Genomic DNA, 20,812 nt, shown 5'->3' on the forward strand with positions numbered 1-20,812 from the left:
TGTTGCGCTGATCCAGCTTTCCCGCCTCCGAGGGCGGCCAGAACCTTGTGTCCCGGCCCCACCCACACCAGCTCAGGCTGAGAGAATCTCACAGGGATTCACTGGGTCATCCATGACCAGCTTTGGTCGGTTCCTGCCTTGGCGGGAAAAGTTGACCTACATTGCGTGCCAGGAGCGCAAGGCTTGCAGGGCATGCTGGGAGAGCGCAGGGAACGCTGGGAGAGCGCGGGAAATACTGGGATTGGCTCCTGAGGGCCGTGAGGAGGGCACGAGGGGACACTCCGAGGAAGGCAGGGCACGAGGGGCGAGCCGGGAGCGTCTCCCGAGGGCAGCGAGGAGGGAGCTGAGGCGCGCGGGCTCTCAATCGACGCCCCACAGAGACCAAGAGGCCTGGCCTTGGGGGGCAGCTGCTTGAAGGAGGCAGAGCGGAAGCGAGGGAGGCCGCTGGAGGCCCTGCCGCCCACCCGCCCTTTCCTCCCCCTGAGGAGAAGCCTGACGCATCTGCAGTGCAGGAGGCCGTGGGCGTTAGAAGCGTTGCTTTTCCAGTTTGTAAGACCATTTTCCTGATTCTCTTCCCCACGGTTGCGGAGGAGCAGGTCAGGGCCGCCATGAGGGCAGGATCCCGGTGCCGGCGCCGGCACCCTGAGGACGTTGGTTTGGGTCAGGAAAAAAATGTATTCATCAGCAAAGACCTATGAGTCCCAATTTTTCGGGCATTTCATTATATTGGAAATTTATAGAATCACCTTTTAAAATGGATTTAGCTGAACAAAGACCTTAGATTCGTTTCCACTCACGTCCATTACTGTTCTCACAGTAGCCAGGCCGGAAGAGGGGTGGGCGCTCGCCTGGGGGCAGCGGGAAGCCGGGTCTGGGGCCGCCCTGAACCCCGCGCCCCAGGATGATTTTTAGGAAGGGTCCCTCGTAGCCGCGGTCCCGAGGCTTAGCTCACAGCACTGCAGGAGCTGGGCGCTCCCAGAGTTTTGGTCCTTTGGGGTTCTCTGAGTCCTCTCTCACGTGTAGAATTGTGTAGGTGCCTGTTGCCTGCTCCTAGCACTTGTTCCTTGCCCTGCTGGGGATTGGGAATAAAGATGAAATCCTGGGACAGAAACGTAGTGGAGCGACTCCCTGGACAGGATGTTAATAGCGCATCCGTAGATCATAGTAAGGCTTGGCCCACGTTTTGAGCTTCACAATATAGTTCTACAGCCTAGCCAAAGAAAACAACATTCTTTTTGAATCTGCAAGTTTTGCCAACTAGGAACTCACAAAATTAAACAATAGTAATAATTCTAATAAATTCATGCTTATCCCTGAACAGATCACTCTTGTTTACATACAGTGTTGCAATCCGTGAGTATTTGAAGATTGGCAAAATGGGAGGACTTGCACCCAGGAATTTTTTGGTGACCTGGAATTTGCATTCCTACTGTATTACATTCCTACTGGCATTGCCAGCATTCCTCAGATGACACCACAAACTCATTTCAGTACTGTGATCAGAAGGCTGGTCACACTGCACATTCCCGGGCCAGTATGTTATTCTTTCTTAAAAAGAAAAAACATGTTGATGTTGAAAAGTTGAAAGTACTAGAGTCCAGCTTACTTTTCCCTAATGTATTTGTGCATGTTAGTGTACTGAAGCTTCACTGGGTTGCTTTACTTTTATATTCCAGTTTTTGTTACTGTAGTAAAATGTAATGTAGACTTCAAAGGTATACCTTATGAATTATCAACTGTAAACTGTGCCTCCAATAGAATTTGAAAGCTGGATAATTTAGTGGAAACAAAAACTAGGTAACAATTTAGAGACCAGTAAACATTTTCTTTCGTGTACAATGAAAAATAATATATTCCTCAACCTTGAAGTGCTTTACAGAAAAATCTGAAACAACAAAAGACTTTGCTATACATTTTGACTTTTAAAAAATAGTTATTGTTACAGAAAAAGGAGTGATGAAAATATTCTAAAAATTATTGCAATGATGGTTGCACAACTCTGAATACAGTAAAAAACAGTGAATTGTACACATTAAATGGGTGAATTTTATGTTATGTGAACTATATCTTAGTAAAACTTGTACCAAAAATCCTAGAAAATCATTAGAAGACCTTAAAGGTAAATGGCAGTGATACTTAACTGCTGAAGTTTGCAAACTAACTTGTTTGTATCATCCCATTCTAAAACAATATCAAATATTGTGTGCTGACTTGGTATTGGAACTCTATTGGTAAGATAATTTACTACCTTTTTTTGCTGTTTATTTTTAAAGGCCTGATTGCTGAGACACTCAGTCAGGAAAGTATGAATGATTCTAGGCAGCCGTCTCTGTTCTTCATCACACTTCCAGATTTAAACAAACTCTGTGCTGTCAGAATAATACTGAGTAATAAGGTGGCAGATACTGAGATTAGGACTATACAAATGAAGATGTGCAGGTAAAAAAATACATCTTATAACTAAGACTTTTAAAACTTTGAGACCTATAAAAGCTGTTTTAGAGGAATTTTCTATAAAGCAAAATACTCATTCACTCAACTTGTGTTTATAATTTTAAAATAAAGGAAGTCAGATTTTGTTTTGACCAGGTATATTGGATTATATTTAAGGAGGGATTTAAAATACTTGCAATAGAATTATCTCACTGTTGAGTTTTTATATCTGTGACCTCTTATGTGCTTTTTAAAAGTTTAAAATCTCCACAGACATTCGTGAATTAAATTCAGGCTCCCAGAAACTTAGAGGTCCTAATTAATCAATATTTATGGAATACCTACTGTTTTCCAGTAGGTATTTCCAGTAGGTGGGGCACTTAGAGATCCTATAAACATCTTAGATTAGTATAGTTTCTTAATTCTCAAGTCAGTATGAGACACTGTGGAGTATTTCTCTAGGATCTGTCTCAAAATATCTGATCCCACATAGTCGTTGAAAAACAGCTTAAGAGGGCTGGGCGTGGTGGCTCACGCCTGTAATTCCAGCGCTTTGGGAGGCCAAGGTGGGCGGATCACGAGGTCAGGAGTTCGACACCAGCCTGGCCAACATGGTGAAACCCCATCTCTACTAAAAATAAAACAAATTAGCTGGGCATGGTGGCAGGCACCTGTAATCCCAGCTACTCAGGAGGCTGAGACAGGAGAATCGTTTGAACCCGGGAGGTAGAGGTTGCAGTGAGCCAAGACTGTGCCACTGCACTCTAGCCTGGGCAACAGAGTGAGACTCTGTCTCAAAAAAAAAAAAAAAAAGGAAAGAAAAACAGCTTAGAGGAAACCTAAAGTATAATTCCATGATTACTGAGGACCCTCCTTTAAATTGTTTGAGGCACTCAAAGGAAGAGTCATAGAATACATGAGAAGATTCCGTATTTAAATGAATTGCTTAGAGAAGAACAAACAACTAGAAGATACCCAGAGGCAAGAAATAAGGAAGCCACTTTTGGGGTGTCCTTCATTTTCGTCTTATTTACAAAGTTTTTCTTCTCTCCATTGCATATTTTCCCACCCAAGGGCATCAGGGAGCCTGTACCCTTCCTGCTAAAGTATAATATCATACCTGTTAAGGACTTAATCTGTGACTCCTTTTGGAAATACTAAAATAGGTAGAAAACCTAAAGTCAGGTTTTTCTTCTGCTTGTCCTCAAATTGAAGGCAGCCATGCCCACAGAGTGGGGTTATCTTCACTCACCCTCCCGGTAATTGACAGAGAGTCTTCAATAGCATTTGGCTCTCTCTAGTAGCGTTTGGCTGTGTCAGGTAATGGCAGGCCTTGCCAAGGCAAGTACCTGATATACCTTGGTTCCAACAAATATGAAGCCACCAGAAACAGATTGGCCCATGCTGCTTTTTAAGGTAACCCCATACACATCCTAATGGTTATTTTAATTTGTTTCTTTGATGATTAGTAATATTGAAGGTTTTCAGATTTCCAGTTGTATTCTTTTTGTGTTTTTCCTATCTTTCCCTTGAATCTTGAAATGAAATTATTAATGGTAATTTGATTCTGATGATGTTTGTTTTAAGTTCATTTGACTGTTGAAACCACTACCCAGTTCTTTCTGGCTTGGGAAGAATTTCCTTTCTGAAGGAAAAGGATTTAGTCAGTAGTTCTAAATGTTTAAGTGGTTGGTAACTTCACTGATAGGTGAATCCTTAGACTCTTGCCTCTGGTGCCCCCTGCCCACCACCTTTTTTTTATTTTAAAGGAAAAATGGAAGAAATAGGAGTTAAAGGAGACAGATTCTTCACTGTGTGTAGATTTCTTCAAGTATATGGGACAAAAATTGAGTTCTAAAAGATGAATTTAGGTTCACAGATGAAAGAGGTTGGGAAATTCAGATGTGGGGACAAGTTCTCAAGTTAGCATTAGTATCTAAAACTTCCTAATTCTCTTAAGTCAAATATTGCCTGAGTACCTACACCTACACCGTTCAAGGTGCTATGCTAAGTGTGGGGAGAGAGTCTCTAACACAATTGTTTCCTAGGAGAAACTTAACGTTTTAGCTAAGCAAAGGTTTAAAATGTTCCAATAGAGTAAAAACAGATAGTGAGTGTATTAGTCTGTTTTCACACTGCTGTAAAGAATTACCTAAGACTGGATAATTTATGAAGAAAAGAGGTTTAATTGACTCACAGTTCCACAAGCTTAACAGGAAGCATGATTGGAGGCCTCAGGAAACTTAAAATCATGTCAGAAGGGTGAAGGAGAAGCAAGCACCTTCTTCTAATGGCAGCAAGAGAGAGAGGTGGGGGGAGGAAGTGCTACACACTTTTAAACAAGATCTAATGGGAACTCACTATCACTAGAGCAACAGGGGGGAAATCCGCCCCCATGAGCCAATCACTTCCCACCAGGTCCCTCTGCCAACACTGGGGATTATAATTCAACATGAGATTTGGGTGGGGACACAGAACCAAACCATACCAGTCCACTTTGTAATATATTTCATCTCCACAGGCAATTGCTGTTTTTGCATCAAGATATTCTTACATCACCTGTGTCTGGAATATTAAACCAAATCTGGGTGGTGATGGCGGTTAGTATTTTAATATTTTGTGAAATGTTATTACTAGTTGAGAACAATATTGATAAATAATAATTTAGGTATTATAGCTAAAGTTAAGATGTTTATGAGGATTAATTGATTAATCACAATGTGTTACAGGTTAATTGGATTATTAACAAACTAATATTGAAATGCCTGATGCTTAAAATCCATTTTTGTGGTTCTAATTTAACATTTATTTTTCTCATTATAAATGCTAAGATAAAGACTGTTAATGAATAAAACATGCTACAGTATAATTTTTAAGATAGCATGGGCTTGATACATTTTATCATATTTTATTCTTTAGACTAAAAGGAAAAAGTTTTCTCATTTCAACAAATCTCCAGTTGTTTTTAAAGAACTTGGATCAACATTTCTTCTAATGGAACATTTTATTTAAAATTATTTTTACACTTAAAATTTTAAAATTAGTATTAGAAACATATTTCCCAATTCTGTATGTAACCCTGAATTATAGCGAAGTGCCAAAAATCTTTCTAAAAATCATATTATCCTGAGATTTTTATCAAAAATCTTCCTGGAAATTCTGTTTTTCTGATATTTTAATTCCCAGAATCCAGTGAAATCAGCATTTATTGACAATGCTGATAAATCATCTAAAAGTTTAGTTCTTTTATTTTTCTCCTAGGTCTTGGTTATATGTCCATCTCGTATTTTCCCTCCCTCCTTCCCTCTCTCTCTCCCTTCCTTCCTTTTTTTGAGACAGGGTATGGCTCTCTTGACCAGGCTGGAGTGCAGTGGCTCCATCTCGACTCACTGCTACTTCCATCTCCCAGGCTCAAGCAGTCCTCCTCCATCAGCCTCTCGAGTAGCTAGGACTACAGGTGCATGCCAACATGCGCAGCTAATGTTTTGTATTTTGTGTAGAGAGAGGGTTTTCCTGTGTTTCCCAGGCTGGTCTCAAACTCCTGAGCTCAAGCAATCCTCCCACCTCGACCTCTCCAAGTGCCTAGATTACAGGCTTGAGCCACCGTGCCCAGCCATATTTTCTTATTCTTACTATAGTTTTTTTAAAAGGCAAGCTGTTGGTGAACAGGTAAATTAATATCTTATTCGTATCTTTTTCTACCTAAACATCTTTATGGAACAAGGGCATTATTTTAGAGTACTAGTAAATTCAAGAATGTGAATTTAAGCAAGGGCGATAAGAGGAAAGTAGCTATCTGTTTTTAAAAAATGTATTGCTTTCTTACAAAGGTATTCTGTAAAAAAAAAAGTTGATGTTTAAAAGTAGAAAATGGGATTACATACATACTGTTTTGAAACTTGCCATTCATTTCCCCTTTAACAACCTTTCCTGGATATCTTTCCATGTCAGTACACATATCTTCCTCACTTTTAAGGCTGTGAAATATTTCATTGTATGGATGTATAGTAATTTACTTAATACTTTCCAGTGCACATCTGAGTCTGTGCTCTTACAGTGTTTCAGAAAGCATCATTGAAATTGTATCACTTTTATTTGTCTGATAATTTGTCGGTTACATTTTTAGAGGTAGCTTGTAATACACTTTAAACTATAATATAGATACTGCTAAATTGCTGTCTGAAAAGCTTTTTGCCAGATTGCATGTTAACAAATAGTCTGGGAGGAAACCTGTTTTTCCATACCCTCACGAACACTGTAGATATTCACGCCTTTAAATAGTTGTCAGTCTGTTAGGTTACAAATAATATTTTCCTTTAATTTGTATTCCTTTTATTAATGAGTTGGAGCACTTAGGCCTTTGAACATGATCTTCCATTTATGTCCATTTTCCTTATTCATGCCTAAGAATTCTATATTAAGAAAGGTGTTAAATATTTATTATACAAAATTTATTGACATTTTCCTTTATATGGATACTGGGGTCATGTCACTCCTAGAAAGGCTTTCCTCACTTTGAAAATGTGCCCACAGATTCCCATTCAGGGAGAGAATGATCATCACTTCTTCTCCAAGGCACAAACCCTAATTGGATGATGGCCTGATTCTTTGCCCTCTGTAGAATAATGCTTAAAATCTTTCTTTATTGCATTATTTAATTATATATTTATGTTAAGTCCTTTTTATAAATGTGGATTTTTGTTACAGATACCATTTTATAAAGCAAGAAAACTTAATGCCTATGTTGAAAAATATGGAGCTAAGGTAAGTGTTAAAAAATGATATTAATACCATATGTTGTTTATAGTGATTATATGTTCCACTCCTTTTGTCAACAAACAAAAACTGGAGTATCTTTCTCATAGACCATTGTTATGCATATGAAAGAACCCAACACATTTTTTCTAACAATTATTATGTGCACAATTAGTGCAGAAAGAGGAGAAGAGGCTTTTTTGTTGGATGCTTTATTTCAGGCATTTTATGTGGCATAATCTTATTTGCCATATATATCTTCAGATAAGTGAATCTCGTCATTTTCACAGATAAACCCAGAGATGGGATTATTGTCCACATTATATAGCTAATATGTAGAGAAATAAAACATTATAGATTGTATTCTACATGGTGATGAGCTTCTGGATCTTCACAAAGAGAAAGATGAATACAGTGGTTAGTATTCATTTACTGAGACCTCTCTGTGTCTCAGTAAGTCATGAAGCCTTGACTAGAGCTCCTTTCATGCCTCTGCATGTAACTCTGAGACACTGTGTCATTGGTTATCCCAGAAGCAACAGCTGTTATTGCTGGCCTCTGTTCCTAAGTCTAGTAGAGTTTGGAATAATGAGGTTTCTAGTCATCTTTAAAATGAGATGTTGCCTTTAGGTCCTAGGGAAGTAAAATGTCAGTAACACTTTCCAGTTCCCTGAGAAATCTTTGAATGACCTGAAAGCTGGTTCCAGCCATCAGTTACAATCTGTGGGAAAACAGTATTATTCAGGAGCAATGAGGAAAGAATATGTTTACATCTTTTTGCTGAGACAAGTCTTTGGTCATCTAAGGATTCTGGTTATCTTGAAAGGCCATTTACAAGCTAGCTATGAGAACCGGATTTATAGTATATCATTCACCTAGAACTAGAACTTGGGTCTTTAAGCAATCTCTACCATATTCTATTATTTATTAAGGCCTAAGAATAGGTAACGTTTTAGTATAGCAGATCCTTGAGTAAATTAATTTTGTTCAACGTTGTTTCAATATAACATTAATGAGAAAGGAAAATAATTCAGTTCCCAGCCAAGGCCACTGTCTGTGTGGTTTGCACCTTCTCCCCTTGTCTGGGTGGGTTTTCTTTTGATACTCCAGGTTCCTCCCACATCCCAAATATGCACACATTAAGTGAATTGGCATGTATAAAGTGTCCCAGGCTGAGTAAGTGTGGGTATGTGTGTGTTTGCCCTGCAATGGAATGGAGTCCTGTCCAGGGCTGGTGCCCACCTTGCACCTGGAGCTGCCAGGATAGGCTCTGGCCACCCACCACCCTGAACTAGAACAAGCTAATTGGAAAATAAATGAATAAATTGCTGCATGAATACAAATTATAAAATAAATGTTTGTAAAGTATACAATAATCATACAGATGCGCTACAGTAAATGATGCGGTACAAAAGCACTCAGGGAGCCTGTCATATTTGTGATTATTTTGAACCGTGTGGTAGTAGGAGGTGCTCCTTACAATTTTCGCTTTGCAGACATTTATTCCTTGATTTTACCCACTGCCACTACTACCACTGTCATTCATTGATTCACCAAAAATTGGGTAAATAGTTCTTACTTGTTTTTATTAATCTGTCTTAAATGTATGTATAGCTTACATTTATTTCAATGTTAATATTACAAGTGTTTTTGGTCTTTATTTAAAAGCTTGGTGATTTTTGGTGACCAGAACTATGCCATAGGAACTTTTATTTATATCAGCGTATAGTTTTAGCAATAGCTAAAACCAATATAACAAAATTGGTTTTGTTATATGTCGTTTTGCTTAAAGTCATGGTTTGTAAGAACTTATCAATGACATTAAATGAGGACTTACTGTATTGATTTAATAAAGCAACATTTATACTAAGCATCATCATTTTTGTGTACTTTACAAGAAAAAATGAAAAATTAAGAAAATATCACCCATAGTCCTTATACAATAATAAAAATGCTTTGTCCTATATTTTTCTTCCACCTTGTTAATTCACACCTGTGACTTCATCAGTACAAGGTGTCATATTTCCAAAATGTTTAAGATTTTTCTGTTTACACTCTTATCCTTTTTCCATGTATCTCAGTTTCTATTCCTATAAACTAAATTTTTGTTACCTTCACTAGACTTTCCAACCCTGAATTCTTTATTATTCACAAGCTTTCTTCCAGTATCACTTGTTTTTCTACCCTCATTGAGCCTTTATGGTTATGCTCAGTTTTTCTTTATATGAATACTTTTCACATAATCATAATCAGCAGATATTTATTGAACATCTGTAATATGTCAGGCACTCTACTTGATTCTGGGGATAAAGCTGTGAACCAGATAAAGTCTCTGCCCTTGGTAATCTTATAGGTCTTATTTTTCTAGTTTCTTATTGTGGAAGCTGAGGTCATTGATTTGAGAATTTCTTTGTTTTGTAATATAGAGACATTTCTTCCTAAACACGTTCGTGCTATACATTTCTTCCTAATCACGTTTTGTTTTGATTTTCTTCAGTTAAAAAACACGTTCTAATTCCTGTTTGATTTCTTTTTTGATCTATGGGTTATTTTGAAGTGTGTTACATAGTTTCCAAATATTTGAGGATTTTCCAGGGATCTTTTTGCTGTTGATTTCCAATGTAATTGTTGTTAGAGAATACGTTCTTTATAACTTGAATCTTTTTAAATTAATTGAGATTATTTTATGCTCCAGAATATAGTCTATCTTAGTAAATGTTCCTTGTCCATTTGAGAAGAATGAGTATTCTATGAATGTGTCATCAAGTATTCTGTAAATGTTTATTGGGTCACATTGGTTGATAGTGTTTTTAAGTCTGCTATATTCTCACTTATGTTCTGTTCACTTGTATCAGTTATTAAGAGAGCAGTATTGAAGTCTTTACCTGTAATTATGAATTTCTCTGTTTCTCCTTGAAGTTCTGTTCATAGCCCTTAGACAATTGCTGCAAACTTTCCAAAATGAGGCTGCCCTTGGTTATTTTGGAGGAGCTTCTTAGAGAGATAACAATCCATTGTTCATGCCCATCCTGAAAGCAGTTTTCCCTGCAATGGGAGTCACTCACATAGAAAAGGTGGTAGAGAATTTGTCCTTGACTTTAGCTGAAGTGATAACTCACACCATCTTTGCACTGCAAGGCATCCAGGTCACCAAGCAGGATGGTTATGAATGACAGAATTGCCCCATACTTCCTCTTTGCATGCCAAGGCTGAGTCTGTGCTGATAGATTTTGCTGTATCTGGATTAATTCCTTGGGCCATAGAGAAAGTCAATACAGAAATTAAGAGAGAAATCCACCTGGCCCTCTGAGGAAGACCCTGGTGGTTTATGGGATTTGTTCAGCTGTCTGGGTCTGGGCCCCTGGGGCCATGTTTGAGATCAGCATTATGGAGTCCTAATGATAGTCCTTAATTAAATTCTGTTTGAGACAAACTGAAGAAATTTGGTTCCATCCTCTGCCAATAGATTATTCAGTTATGTCCTGGAAACATTCACCAGAAGTCAAAATGGTACAAAAATTAGAGATGGATAATATTGGGAGACAATTTTCCTCGGCTTTCTCATGCTTCTGCATGTCCTTTTTCACAGAGGCAAAGCCAGCAATTTTTTCTGGACTGTATTTTCAAGGATGTTTATATACCAAACAGCCTTGGCTCTTTCTCCAGCCTTGGGTAGCTTCCTCACATGTCTATGCTAATCCATACTCAGCTGATTACTCAAAAGAGACTCTCTGTTGACCTCCAGAGTTTGCTTTCTGTGCAGCTCCCATACTTTGCACTGAAAACTCTATCTTCCTAGACTCTCAGCTCTGTCTCCTCAATTCAGGGAGACTACTGGCCTGTTCCTAGGTTCCCCTGCTCTGTACCGCAGCCTAGAAACCCTCTGTCATCAAGAAGCTGGGGAAATCCTAGGACTTATCTTGTTCATTTCCCATCTTTTGGGGATCACTTTTCTTTGTTGCGTGATGTCCAATATGTTGTGAACTGTTATTTTGTATAACTTGCCTGGTGTTTTAGGCATTTCAAGTGGGAGGATAAATCTGGTTCCTATTGCTTATTGGTCTTAGTTGTAAGTGAAAATCTCAATTTTTAAAATTAATTTTGTATTGTACAAATAGAGATATTCTCTTGGTTGCGTGTGCCCATGTAAGTATGTATTGTTTTCTACAGTTGTGGCAGGCAAGGTCTCACTAACTCAGGCCTCCATTACAACTGTCCCAGCACTGACTGAGTAGCAAGGTTAAACATTAAAAGCTAATTGAGCCCATGCCCTTATACAAAGGCTGGAATGTAACAAAGAGCCCACCAAGAGTTTTGCCTAGGCTTTTCCTGGGCCTTGAAGCATGACAAGATAATGAAGGAATTCTTAACCGGACCCTTTTAGGATTAAACAAGTTTTATTGTGAGTCTGAAGAAACTTCCCAGGCCTCCACAAACAAGTTTATTGGGGTCTAAAGGAACTCCCCAAACCTTTATGATTTAGCAGGAGACAAGATAAGGGTAGTCACCTCAGCACCTAGACCCATTTAGATTAAGTAAACTTAATGAGGCTCCAAAAGAAGGTCTTCAGGACTCAGACCTTAGTTATAGATTAAAAGAAGTTAATCACTTATGTCTTTAGATAAATGCACACTTACACATAGACATATAGCTTAGAAGGTGTATAAGCTCTGGAAAACTTTGTAATTTTGAGTTGGTCTGGCAATAATTTCCAGGCCTTCTCCTTGTAACCAGTTGCAGAAAATAAAAACTCTCTTCCTTCCCAGTTCATTTGCATCTCGTTATTGGGCCGCAAGAAATAGCAGCCCAACATTCAGTTTGGTCCAGGAACAGAGTGAACAATAATGAGAACTATTACAAGTTTGTCCTTGTTTGGATTTCTCTTTGTGGAGCAGAATACAAAGTGAAGATCAAGGGTTTTAGCACAGAACTCCCAAGATTTAGACTTACTGGCCAGGGTAAGCAGGTAGTATTTGGCCATGATAGCATGACAATAGTAGTGGTTTTGAAGTGAATATATTTTAACACTTCTTTAACTTTAGAACCAGATGGGATTAGCTCTAGCAATGGCTATAAGTTTTACCTAGAACACCCGAGTTTGTTGGGTGGTGATCTAAATGGGCAGTCATTTCCTATTAGTATATACATACACAGCAATTGTTCTAAATTGGCCCATATTTTGCCATTTAATATTTTTAGATGGAGGCTCCACAAAGAGTAATTCCTGTAATCCTTCAGAACTGCCTGTCATATTCATTCATGGCTAGACTTGCTCCAGCCTGGAATAGAACTGGTCATCTCTTCATACAAGGTAACTTTATCTTTTTAGTCACTGGGGCTTTCTGAACTAGATTACGTCTGTTATGTGTGTATTAGTCTATTCTCATGCTGCTAATAAAGACATACTGGAGACTGGATAATTTATAAAGGAAAGGTTTAGTGGATTCACAGTTCCACATGGCTGGAGAGGCCTCACAATCATGGCGGAAGATGAAGGAAAAGCAAAGGGACATCTTACTTGGCAGCAGGCAAGAGAGCGTGCTCATGGGAACTCCCCTTTATAAAACCATTAGATCTCATGAGACTTATTCACCATCATGAAAACAGCACATGGAAGCCCCACCCCCATGATTCAATCATCTTCCACCGGGTCCTTCCCACAACATGTGGGAATTATGGGAGCTACAATTCAAGATTCAGATGGGGACACAGCCAAACCATATCAATGTGCATCTGTTCTTAATTTTAAGATATGCAATTTTTAGAAAATAATTCTTAAAACTGACCCAACTAAGCAATCTCAAGCAAGCCCACAACAACATAAATATCATTTCTTTACTTTGGGATTATATACAGAGGCCTGATGTTTCTTTAAAAAAATCAGTATGTAATACTTGATACTTAGGAATAAATGTAAGTTACAAAGCAGTATGATAAAATGAGCACAATACTGTTAAAACTGAGAAGCTATCCTGAATTTTTCTTGAAGTCTGACTGTTTTCTAAATGTTTTATAGCAGGAAATAGACATTTGGGGGAAGAATTGGGTATTTCCATCCTTTTAATTGAAGAGATACCTTTTGAATGATTATATTTTTTCAGCTGTCATCAGGTATTACTTTATATAACAACTGCATTTTAAGTATTTTCTTTAGCTTTGATAATCTCACATCAAGCATAGTTATAAATATCAAGCATGATTATTTATGAGTTGTAATAATATGGCATATTCTATGAATTTTTTAAGGAAGAGATTTTCTTTCTCAGATGGGAAAACAAAGTGCTGTTGGTAAGTAAAAATGCATAAGTCAATAGATAAAACAATATAATTCATAGTTGCTAAAGAAAACAGTATCATATGCTGGGCACAGTGGCTCACGCCTGTAATCCCAACACTTTGGGAGGCCAAGGTAGGTAGATTGTTTGAGCCCACAAGTTCAAGACCAGCCTGGGCAACATGGTAAGACCCCATCTCTACAAAATTATTAGCCAGGCACCACACCTGTAGCCCCATCTACTTGGGAGGCTGAAGTGGAGAGCCAGTTGAGCACAGGAGGTTGAGGCTGCAGTGAGCCATGATTGTGCCACTGCATTCCAGCCTGGGTGACAGAGCAAGACCCTATTTCAAAAAAAAAAAAAACCAGTAACATAGATCATTGGGTTGTATAATTATTGATTAATTAGGTTGTATAAGACCTTAATCAGATATTATTGTAATCAGAATTTCACCTGGGAAATCACTTCTTATTCAAAATATACATTCCAGACTGTATGAGAAAAATTCATCTTAATTGGAAAAAGCTATCTTTTTATTCTCTCTACTTAAAGAAAATCATGACTGTGAAGGAGTTTAATTCTGTAGGCATTTATAATGTATAGTTTCCAGAATCATATCATCAAAAATTCTTTAGTACTGATGTAAGTCAAAACTTTATTTCTTATAAGAATAGGATTCATTTTCTCCTTAAAAAATTGGAAAAAGAGACACAGATGATCTAAAGTATACAGTTTACTACATGGCCTAATCCAGTTCTTTCATTGATTTGCACAGTTGTGTTTCAGATAGACACTTTCCTAAACAGTAGTCCAGAGATAGCAGATAGATGAGAATCCTGAGTCACCACCGTAGACATTATTAATCAATCATGGTAGCTTTTCACATCATTTGGGCATAGCCTTAAAATCCTGACCTGTAATCTACAGCTATTAGATCTGGGTTGACTTTCCAGCTGAAGCCTGTTTGCTCTCCTTGCACTAGTTGTATGTTTAATTTGTGTAGTGTCAGTCAGTGTGCCCTGCCTCTGGGTGAATGGGTTCATTACCTACATCTAGTTTCATCTCCAAACACTGTCATGAGACTACAGCTGTAGGGATTAAAAATAACAGTTTAGGAGAGGAAAATTCCTCACTCCTGTGTTAGGATTTGTTTTCGTTTACTTTTATTGAAATGTAATACACAAATTTTAAGTGTCTAGCTCATTGAATTTTAACAAACTAAACATTCTTGTAACCATTTCTCAGATCAAGAAACAACATTAAGAGCACCCCAGAATCCCCCTCATGCTTTTTTCATGTACTAACCCTTCCCAAAGTCACCACTATCCTGACATTTCAGAAGTAGTTTTCTTTATGAAAAAGAAAGGTAAAGACTTTAAGGCTCTAGGAGATTTGGAATATATCTGCCAGTATATTTGAGGATATTTGTTAGTAAAAGACTACTCAAGTCAGAAACATGGTGTGATACCTCTTTAGATTACAGAAGAGGACAATCTCCATATTTATATATATAATATATGTCAGATTTGTGTAAGGTATTTGTTGGATTTTTCTCTTAACTGTGGGGTGTCTCATTTTTTTTATTGTAACCTTGCCTATGACCTGCACCCCCCACACATATTCATGCTGTTTCATACCTTTGTCCTCTTTTAGATGTCTCATCTGTAAACTGTCAAATATTAAGTGGTTATTATTTGAATTTTACCATGTGCGGAAAAAAATCTGTTCTTGTTTTTGACTTGAATAAGTTCATTTCCTTTGTTACTAAAATACTTAATTTAATAGTAGAGTAATAATTCCAGATAGTTCACAGTTAAATATTTTATTTTCAGTATTAAACATCAATGTAACAGAAACTCAAGTTTGTCTAAGTATAGAAGCTTGCACAATCAGACTGCCAGCACCTGAGGTACCACATATTGTGATTTCTATACTTTATTATATTTACTATATACTTTTTATATTTATTATTGTTACTAACGTGATTAGGTTTTAATTTTTAACATGAAGCGTGCTAGAAAGGTTTTTATTATCAAAATCTGTATTATTAAATGCTTGATGTATTTATATCATTCTAAATCTGCTTCCCCAAAGAAAATATTGTTCTGTCCATTTAACACAGGTCTTCACATTATTCCTTTGTTCAAAAACTTTGTTAAGATTGTATCCAAGACTCTCCACAACCTATCCTGTCTTAGCACCCACTTCTTGCCTCTTCTTTCACCTCCAAATATAAAAAGCATGATTTCAGCTCTTACTAAATTTAATATTAATTCCCCTGCCATTGATATTCTGGTAGCATTTTTTTGCATCTATTTTTTACACATAACACTTTCTGTCTTCTTAGTAGAAGGATATGTCTTTTATTTTGTGGATTCCCATAGCACCTAGCATAGAACCTTACACACTAGTGTCACTCAATGTTATTGTCTTTCCTCTAGGCCAGTAGTTCTCAATGGAAGTGGTTGAGGGCAGGGAAATGAATGATTGGCTCCTTATGAGAAATTTGGCAATGTCTAGAGACAATTTTGGTTATCACAGTGGAGGAAGGATGGTGTTGCTACTGACATCTAGTGGGTAGAGGCCAGAGAAGGGATGCTAATGAATATCTTCCCCTGCACAGGACAGTCATCTTATCCCCACCCACAGAATTATCCAGCCCAAAGTGTCAATAGTGTGGAGGTTGAGAAACCCCAGGCATAGGACAAATGATGCTTCCTTTGCTTAGAATGCCCCTCTGATTGGCTATATGTGACCTGCTCATCATTTAAGGGCCAACTCAAATGCTACTCCTCTATTCATTTATTTCCATTTAATTCTTTGATTACCTCTTATGTGGATAAGTAACAAAGGACAATGGATAAGTCCAAGATGAATAGGATCTACTTTTCTGCCCTGGAGAATCACTTAAGCCAGTAGGGAAGATGACCTGCATATAAATAACTGGAATGGGTAACATGACATGTATATCTTGGACTGATGAGGAACCTTCCCAAGGTTCCAAACCCTGTGTGATCTCCCACCCTCATTTAAACCCTCATACTCTCCTGTACCAAACTGTCTTTGTTTTCTGTCACTTAGAATACCTGAAATTGGGTAATTTGTAAAGAAAATGAATTTATTTATTAAAGTTATAGAGGCCATGTCCGGTGAGGACCTTCTTGCTTTCGGGGTCTCTCTGCTGAGTCCTGAGGTGGCACAAGGCATCACATAGCAAGAGGGCAGGGTGTGGAAGCTGAGGTCTCTCTTCCTTTTATAAAGCCATGAGTCCTACTCCCATGATAAACCATTAATTCATTAACCTTCTAATCCACTAATCCATGAATGGATTAATCCATTCATGAGGGCAAAGCCCTCATCACTCAATCACCTGTTAAAGGCTCCACATTGGCTCAGCACGGTGGCTCACACCTGTAATCCCAGCACTTTGGGAGGCCGAAGTGGGTGGATCACGAGGTTAGGAGTATAAGACCAGCTGGCCAAAATGGTGTAACCCTGTCTCTACTAAAAATACAAAAATTAGCTGGGCATGGTGGTGCATTCCTGTAATCCCAGCTACTCGGGAGGCTGGGGCAGGAGAGTTGTTGGAACTGGGACCCAGGAGGCAGAGGTAGCAGTGAGCCAAGATCATGCCACTGCACTCCAGTCTGGGCTACAGAAGAGCAAGACTCCATCTTAGAGGGGGAAAAAAAAAAAAAAAGGCTCCATCTCTCAATACTGCCACGTTGGGGATTAAATTCCAAAATGAGTTTTGGAGGGGACAGATAGTCAAATTGTAGTTTATACTCACATGCTTATTTCTATTTTTATACCTCTGATTTTCTTATAAGAAGCATCATGAAGACTAATATTGTGGCTTATTCAACTTTGAATTTTCTACAGATGATACTTCTGTATTCTACACCTCAGTTTGAACCAATTTAGAGATTGACAGAGGAGTAAGACATAAATAGAGATCAGAATGTCACCTGTATTACTTGGGTGAGATTATAATTTATCCTCAAAATAGGATGCTTCTGAGAGTGAAAGTGGCACTAACCTGAGGAGATACTGGCCCAACATGCACGAACTGGGATATATAGTCATGCTGTTCATTGCTGGAAAGGAAAAACAGCTCTTGGAGGACATGGTTTATCTGAACCTTAGAATTAGGCAGACTTACCCACTCACTTATTGCAGTAGTGGAAAAACCTTAGGCCTCCCTTGGGAGACCAGGCACTCGTTCTGATATGACAAAGAGAATGCAGAACACCACTCTCTGCCAGCAGGCCAACTCCCAAGAGGAAGGGGAGGAGGTGAGCCAGCATGCCTGGTTATTCATCCCAATTTTACCGTCTGTATTAGTCCATTCTCATGCTGCTCTGAAGAAATACCTAAGACTAGATAATTTATAAAGGAAAGAGGTTTAATTGACTCACAGTTCCTCATGACTGGGAAGGCCTTAGGAAACTTACAGTCATGGTGGAAGGGGAAGCAAGCATGTCCTTCTTCACAAGGTGGCAGGAGAAAAAAGTGCAGAGCAAAGGGGGAAAGGCCCTTTATAAAACCATCAGATCTCTTGAGAACCCACTATCACAAGAACTGCATGAGGGTAACTGCCCCCATGAGTAAATTACCTCCCACTGGGTCCCTCCCACAACATGTGGGGATTATGGAAACTACAGTTCAAGATGAGATTTGGGTGGCAGTGCAGCCAAACCATATCACCATCCATATGCCCTAGGGAGGAATGAATGACAGAGCAGAATGATTCCAGGAATATGTGTTAGTAGAGCTTTCTGGGCATGGAAGGAAACACCAAAAATGGGGCAATAACATTCCTTTCCTCTATTCAACATTATACACTCAACATGTACTTGTTAAATTAAATCGATTCTCTAAATTATGATTGTTCATCAGCTTCTCTGAATCTCACTTTTACTTATGTTTTTGATATGGTGTCTTACACATTCTGACTGCTACAAAAATTAGTTTCATATATACCTATGCTCCCACTAAATTGTAATATTTTTGAGATTCTAGGTCCTGTGTTATTCATTTTTATTCCCCATGGAGCCTAAAAGATAATTGCATTTAATTTTCCTTTTATTAAAATCTGGCATTGGTTATGTTAACCAAAAAGTGACTGAGGCAGATCTCAGCTGACTCAGGTTTATTTTGCCAAGGTTGATGACATGCCCAGGGAAAAGAAATACAAGTTACAATAGGATCTTTGCCCCATGCTTTTTCCAAACAGGGTTTTGAGGACTTCAGTATTTAAAGGGGAAAGAACAAGCAGAAGGGGAAAGAGGAAGGGGAGAAAAGAGGAGGAGGGTAGGCAATGAGGCAAATGGTTACATTCTCGTGAGGCTTTGATTACAGCTGAGTGAATCTACATTATACACATGAAAAGGGGTAGCAGAAAAGTCAATTATGCATTTCTCTCACTCAGTAAATCTACATTTACAGCAATAATCTGAAACTAAGCTGTCTGGGAATGAAAGGAAGGCAGGGGTTTTTTGTTTGTTTTTTGTTTTTGTGTGATTCAGTTACCAAGCTTAATGTTCCCTTTGGCATAGTGAGTTTGGGGTTCTGAGATTCTGGTTTTTTTCTTTCATAGTTATTAGGTCAGGTTGTGGGGAGGGGAGAAATAAGGATGAAGAGGTGAGAAGGAGGATGTTTCTGGTTTCTCTTCCCTCCAGTTTATTTTGTTTGCTTTCATTCCCCCTTTCAAAAATCTACCATGGCCCCCATTGACTATAAGATGAAATCTCAGCTGTTTACTATGATATACAAGGTCTTCAGCAAACTGATCCAAACCAACCTTACTTATAGCCTCATCTCCCGTTACTGCTCTCCAAGTAGCCAGACTATGAATTGTTTCTCAAAGATAGTATGGTCTTTCATCCTTCCATGTCTTTGATCTCACAGTTGTCTAAATCTGTAATTCCCTTTCTTCTGCTCATCTTTCAAGGCTTATCTCAGACATCACCCCTTTGAAGAATTTCCCAGCTCCTAAGTCTCATCTCTCTTGGTGCTCTCTGCCTTGTTTATCACATATTATCTATGCAAATGTCTCATTCAACTGAGAAGTCCTAGAGGGAAGGGTCTGTGTCTTATTAATCTTTCTATCATAGGAGCCTACTCTAGTGCCTGTCACTCACTTTAGTAAAGATTTATGGAATGAATGGAGCATTGACTGGAGTGAAAGACTAATTCATTTTTTGAACTAGGTGACTTTTGTTTCTAAATTCTTTTTTAATTCCTCTGGGCTAGAGATTGGAGTAGTTTTCTAAATCCTGACCTTTGACCCTATTTAGACAAATTTTGAAGCAGTTTATTATAATTCATTATGAAAAATGGGATTTCAGCCCTTATCTTTACAATTTAAATAGAGATAAAAAAATTTAAGAGGTAATTGAAACAGTAATTTACTCATTTCTCAAATTTTGGACTGTGCTAAACTTTAAAATAATGCTTTCCTGGAAGTAATTAAATGTTTCTAAAGGAATTTATATGCACAAGTTGCCATTTTACTGTTTGGTGCATTGAGATTATAATTGAATCCACAGTTACATGAGGGATATATTTCAGAAAAGCATTATGTAATATTAAACTGTTTGCCTTGAAATTTAATTATATGGAAAATTTGGGAAATGAGTGCCTCGAAACAAATTTCTATTTATTTCATAGATGGATATTTACTGGGTACTACTATGTATATATGCCAAGTGCTGAAGGAAAACACCTTTTCCTCCCAGAATGTTTTATCTAGGTCAGAAGAAAGAAGAGCATGCACACATAAAACTTACCAGAAGAAGGGAACATTTACCGAGTACTGGTTAATATTCACATACCCAGAAAATTCAGTGTAGGCCTAGAATCACATTAAAATTCTCAGATCTGCACTTATTGGCAGTGCCTCTTTGGCATGTTAGTAAATCTTGCAGAATCTCCATTTTTCTTATAAATTGGAGATAATGATATCCCTTCTAGGGTTGTAAGGAGGTTATGGTGTAAAGTACATTAAGGGCCTAGCATAGTACCTGGCAGTAGAGGTTAAAAAATGATAGCTATTGTTATTATTTTATAAATAAGTAAATGAAGACACAAAGCAGTTAAGTAAGTTGCTCTGGATCATAAAGGTAGTAAGAGATTCAGGATCTGAGTTTGTCCTTCAACTCTGTCCTTTCTGCTGTACCATGCTTCCTTCACCTAGCCTTAGGTTTTTTGGTTCAAATTTGTATGTCCCATAGAGCCTTACAGAAATAGAAGCCTAATATATGTTAAATAAAAATATATTAAAAAACAATGTTTGGTAATGGAGTATCAAAATTTGTGTTATAGGAACTATGTTACTTGAGGAATTA

General features: G+C 38.1%; 1 protein-coding gene across 1 annotated transcript in view; it reads left to right on the forward strand.

Annotated features, from left to right (window-relative positions):
- Window positions 1-439: 439 nt before the first annotated feature.
- C17H18orf63 (chromosome 17 C18orf63 homolog) overlaps window positions 440-20,812 on the forward strand; it is a 42,887-nt gene continuing 22,514 nt past the window's right edge. The window contains exons 1-7 of the mRNA XM_003827296.5: window positions 440-549; window positions 2,274-2,439; window positions 4,955-5,033; window positions 7,141-7,197; window positions 12,388-12,499; window positions 13,435-13,476; window positions 15,296-15,372. Coding sequence (XP_003827344.3) covers window positions 2,306-2,439; window positions 4,955-5,033; window positions 7,141-7,197; window positions 12,388-12,499; window positions 13,435-13,476; window positions 15,296-15,372 — 501 coding nt within the window. The 5' untranslated portion in view covers window positions 440-549; window positions 2,274-2,305. The remainder of the gene's footprint in view (window positions 550-2,273; window positions 2,440-4,954; window positions 5,034-7,140; window positions 7,198-12,387; window positions 12,500-13,434; window positions 13,477-15,295; window positions 15,373-20,812) is intronic.

This window comes from Pan paniscus, chromosome 17, assembly GCF_029289425.2.
Source record: "Pan paniscus chromosome 17, NHGRI_mPanPan1-v2.0_pri, whole genome shotgun sequence".
Taxonomy (NCBI): Eukaryota; Metazoa; Chordata; class Mammalia; order Primates; family Hominidae; genus Pan; species Pan paniscus.